Here is a 4500-nt window from a genome sequence, read left to right on the forward strand (position 1 = left end):
ATGGCGTTCAGAGAGGCGTTATCTATGGTACACGTATATATAATATAGATCAGATCACCAGTCTGTCTTTATCCACTCCTGATCTGGGGGTTCGGGGGGGGGGGAATTACAGTTCAGGCATATTTCCAACAGAACAGAATATTAGACATTTAGTGTAAACTAGTGTAAAAAAAAATAAAATCTCTGAAATATTTCAGTGAAAATAGTGGTCCATATTTAATGCATTATATTAGAAATGATAGTACAGTCTTTGTTGATCAGTTACCAACTCATACTTTATAATAATTTGCTTAGGAGCATCTGAATCTGGCAAATAACTTTTATTGCATTTAGGCATACAATAAAAGTTAATAAAAAATTAGGAAGAAATGACTTGTGCACTACTGCTGCGGATACATGACCCATAGAGTAGCAGAAACTTATGGCACTTCATGAATACCATGTGAAGGATTAAGTTGACTAGTCACTTACAGTTACAAAGACATGTCCTTGTGCAGGATCACCTTCACACAAGCATTGATCCCCTCTTATCCCATTTCAAAGTATAAGAAAAGGCAAAAAGTAATAAAAGATGTATAAGAATATATTTATAAAATATAACACATTATGAGGAAGAAACATAAAATATTATTTAACAAGGTCTGCCGTTCAGCCCTCTTAACTGTAAGAGCATCATCAGTATTGTACAGCAGTTTCAGATGTCAGATATAAAACAACTTTTTGAGTCACAGTGCCAAACTACTGGTATTATATTTTGATCCTTCTTTTTCAGCATGAAGGACTGGCATTTATTTAATAGACAGATGGTACAGCCATATACTTGGTCAGAGGATTTAGGAATTTCTTTGAGAAAGGTTCATTGTTTTTGTTCTTTTATCATCGCTTCAGTTTGTATACTTACTTTGGTTAGTGACTTAAGTAGTTATATCATACACTTTCTGTCAAACTGTCAATCAAAGTGTTGTGTGTGATAATTTATGACCCTCTGTGCTTCCCTGACTGGCAGGTCTGTAGGGGTGGTGAGGAGGGTAACCCTATGGAGTTCATCAGCTGGTCAATCTGGCTCCTTTGTGTCTGGGGGGGTTGTAGGGAGGTGTGTGTTGGGGGGAATAGACCCCCTCCCAACAAAAGGTGTTTATGTTAATGAGTTTGGTTTTTGGTGGGGTGAAATACGTCTGAAAAGAAATAATGTTTTTAATATGGGGCTGTGTTTGTGTTACTTTGTGGCGTTATTTCGTTTGTGTAAACACATTGTTAGAAAAGCATGATGTTTGAATGTGTACATATATGAGTAGAATATTTGTTTTGTGAAATAAATGAAAACAAATGTTGATTATGTTTTTTAGGGATCCCGGTTTACCTTTGAATAAAAAGTTTAGGAGTTAAAGCGTCTTTTTTAAAAAAAGAATCTGTTTAAAAAAGAATCTGTTTAAAATAATCGTTTGTATTACATACATTCTAAACACAAACCTTTAGGATGTAAAAAATAATCAAAAGAGCTGTTTAAAAAGAATCCGTATTACTAGGTTTCCAAAAAAAAAAACACATAAAAACTTTAGGAGGTAAAAATGGTTAAAAGAGCTGTTTAAAAAGAATAGCACCTATTACACGGCTTCTAAACAAAGATCCTTACGAGGTAAAAATGTTAAAGTGCTGGCTAAAAGAATCTCCGTAATGTTTAAACTAGGAGAGAAGTATTTTCCAGAGATGTCTTCCAGTCGCTGTGTTAAGCAGTAATGAAGTTAAACGGAGACGCCTCACTCTCGCTAAACCCCGCCCACACATACGCGTTTTCAGACACGCCTCTCTCTCTCTCTCTAAACACACCCATTCACATGTTTTCATCGTAGCCAGTACGTTCTGTCAAAATGTCAATCACGGCGGTAGAACTAGAGGGCTAATTTATGGCCTCGTCCTTGACAGGCCTGCGTTTCTCTAGGAGTGCTTAATTTATGGCTCTTTGTTTCTTCCTGACCAAAGAGTTTTTTTATGACTAGGGGGGTCGTGGTGTGATCCTACAGATTGTTTATGATAATGAGTGTCTGTGGGGGTGTTAATTGCTTTACGACACACCCTACAATAGGTATGCTTTATGTTTAAAAGTAGGGTCAGTTACGCAGAAGTCTCTAAGATCGCGGCCGTGTATCAGAGCGCTGTGTAATTTTAGGCGAATCGTCGATTCTCGTTTTAACTCACCGCTAAAGTTTTATATTTTATTTTTGAGAATACTTCAAAGAGGAGATGGCTGTCTGTCGTAACAGTAAGTGTTTTGTTTTTATTATTATTATTATTATTATTATTATTATTATTACACATAGTTAAGAATGTTTTTATTTATAAACGAATTTATGGGTTTATTGTGGTGAATAAAACAGGTATCTAACGCTACAGGTGATGATGATATTGTGTCTATCCCGGACATCGTAGACGAAATCAGGTTTCTGAACAAGGCAAGCGGTACGTGCGTTGTTATTCTTTATAATTGTTCGATCCTATGTATGATGTGTATGTGTTTAATGCTCTTACTTCTTTTTTTCACAAAGGGTCGAACACAGAAGTCCCGCGAGTCAGGTTTGAAAACCCCGTGCTGGGTAAGATCTGTAATAACGAGATATTTATCTGTTATGTTTAAAAAGTGGTTTAAGATGTTTTCTTACGTATTGTGTTCGTTTGTTTACTGTTCAAGGCTTGTCAAATCTTGTAGACAAGATCGCTGCACCCGAGTTCAAAAATAGTGCTGCGGTTTCCACTGAACGCGGTATACCAACGAGCTCTGGAAAAGCCAAGCGTAAAACAGTCGCGCAGGTCCACAGCGCGGGTGTCGCTACGTCTAAACGTAAACGATCAAGATCTCCCCCACGATCGACAGACGGTGTGTAGCATGTATTTTTATTTTTTTATTTTATTTTTTTAAAGAGTGTTTCATCATCCTAATTAGTGCCGGTATCCTAAGCAATGTTTTGTGTTTTTTTCCCCAAACAGAGTCAGCTGTGAATGAACCGAGCACTATAGACTCTTGTTTGAACTGGAATCAGGAGCTGTTAGATTCGTGGGACGCATGTGTATTTACCCCGGTTCCCGGAGACGATCTGCCTTCAAACCAAGAAGCATTTGGTCGCGATGCTACTGATGTTATAGACAATAACAGAGACTCGGCGGAGGTGATACGAACCGGGTTCAAGGTCATCGAGGACCGTATTGCTGGTTTTGAAAAGACTTTTGCCAGCGTCACCGAGCGTCTGGACATTATAGAGAAGAATCAGCGTCTTTATAATCAAAGTCTTGTGGAAACTTTACAAAAACATACCATCACACATAAAGAAATCATAGCAAACCAGAGGCGTCTTATTGGGGAGATTCGTCGCGTTGATCACAATCAACACCTGACGGCGGAATTGTTAAAACAGTTTGTACAGTTAGTTAAAAACAAGAAACTCGGGTGAGTTGTACAATAAGTATTTTATACCCCTGTGTGTGTGTGTGTATGTGTGTGTGTGTGTGTGTGTGGTGCGTTTATTTGCTGGTGTGTATCTGGTTTACTGTGTGTGATTTTTACTAGTTTTTGTTTCAATAATAAAAATGTCAAAGCGGTGTGGTGAAAACTCGTGTAATCTGGGAGCTGCAATTAAATTTAGAAGATGCGACGACGATGGTCTGTGTACTTTTGAACAGCGTTGCAATACAGAGACGTTACAGGGTTTAATTCGGACAATGGAGGATCTGAATAGACAGCAGTCTACCACCGATACTTTGTTGGACTTATTAAACATTGTTAGATCAATGGCTGAGGTTCAAACAGAGCCGCTGCCTAATTCGTTGTTAGACATCGGTTCAAATTCGTTGTTAGACAGCGATTCAAATTCACAGCAGGTGGGGTGCGGGTCGGACAGTCAATCGTTTAATCCTTCGGAACCAAATTTTGGGTTATCCGAAGCCGCTATTGAGTCTATCGTAAGAGAGGGTGGGTCTGTTGGTGATTATACGGTGGTACCGAGACGCAGATTTAATGGTTTGGAGATACGGCGTCGTATAAACATGCGTGTGATAACCGCTCCAGACCTGGCAGCGTACGCTATATTTCTGCATGATATCATGCCTGAAATAGTGTCGTTTTCCAGACTGCTGGCCGGCGATGGGGGCTTAATCAACATTACCTTGAGAGGCCCTAGTCTACCCTCTGACGTTAACGCTGTCTTGTCACCTGATAACGATTACGATTTGCACATATTCACACAACAACTAGAGAACATTATGCAGAGTAATTCTGACGTACGGGCTGATGAATGTCTAGATCTGTACGTGTCTATAGCTCGCGGTAAACACGGTGGCGCTTATCGAAAGGTACGTGATTTAGCTCATAACGAGGTGATTGCCAGAAACAGAATGAATCTGTTCTGTCCCAACAACATATCTAACAATCTGTGTTTTGCGATCTGTCTGTCCCATTTTCTACAACCGCATGCGTCATGTGGTGAACTCGAGTCGTTAGCAGCGTCTCTA

General features: G+C 39.2%; 1 protein-coding gene across 1 annotated transcript; it reads left to right on the top strand.

The window, feature by feature from the left end:
• On the top strand, nt 1-4500 carry LOC128616280 (uncharacterized). Its single transcript, XM_053638858.1, has 5 exons — nt 1-27; nt 2376-2457; nt 2544-2591; nt 2687-2872; nt 2983-4500. The coding sequence occupies exons 1-5, from the start codon at nt 1-3 to the stop codon at nt 3441-3443; spliced, it is 804 nt and encodes a 267-aa protein (XP_053494833.1). The 3' UTR covers nt 3444-4500.

The sequence above is a fragment of the Ictalurus furcatus genome, chromosome 12, assembly GCF_023375685.1.
Source record: "Ictalurus furcatus strain D&B chromosome 12, Billie_1.0, whole genome shotgun sequence".
Lineage (NCBI taxonomy): Eukaryota > Metazoa > Chordata > Actinopteri > Siluriformes > Ictaluridae > Ictalurus > Ictalurus furcatus.

Excerpts from the sequence above, each read along its gene's own strand:
- LOC128616280 (XM_053638858.1), top strand. The coding sequence starts at position 1 with ATGGCGTTCAGAGAGGCGTTATCTATG. Across the intron at positions 28-2,375 it reads TCAGAGAGGCGTTATCTATG|GTATCTAACGCTACAGGTGA; the intron begins GTACACGTATAT and ends TGAATAAAACAG. Across the intron at positions 2,458-2,543 it reads GTTTCTGAACAAGGCAAGCG|GGTCGAACACAGAAGTCCCG; the intron begins GTACGTGCGTTG and ends TTTTTCACAAAG.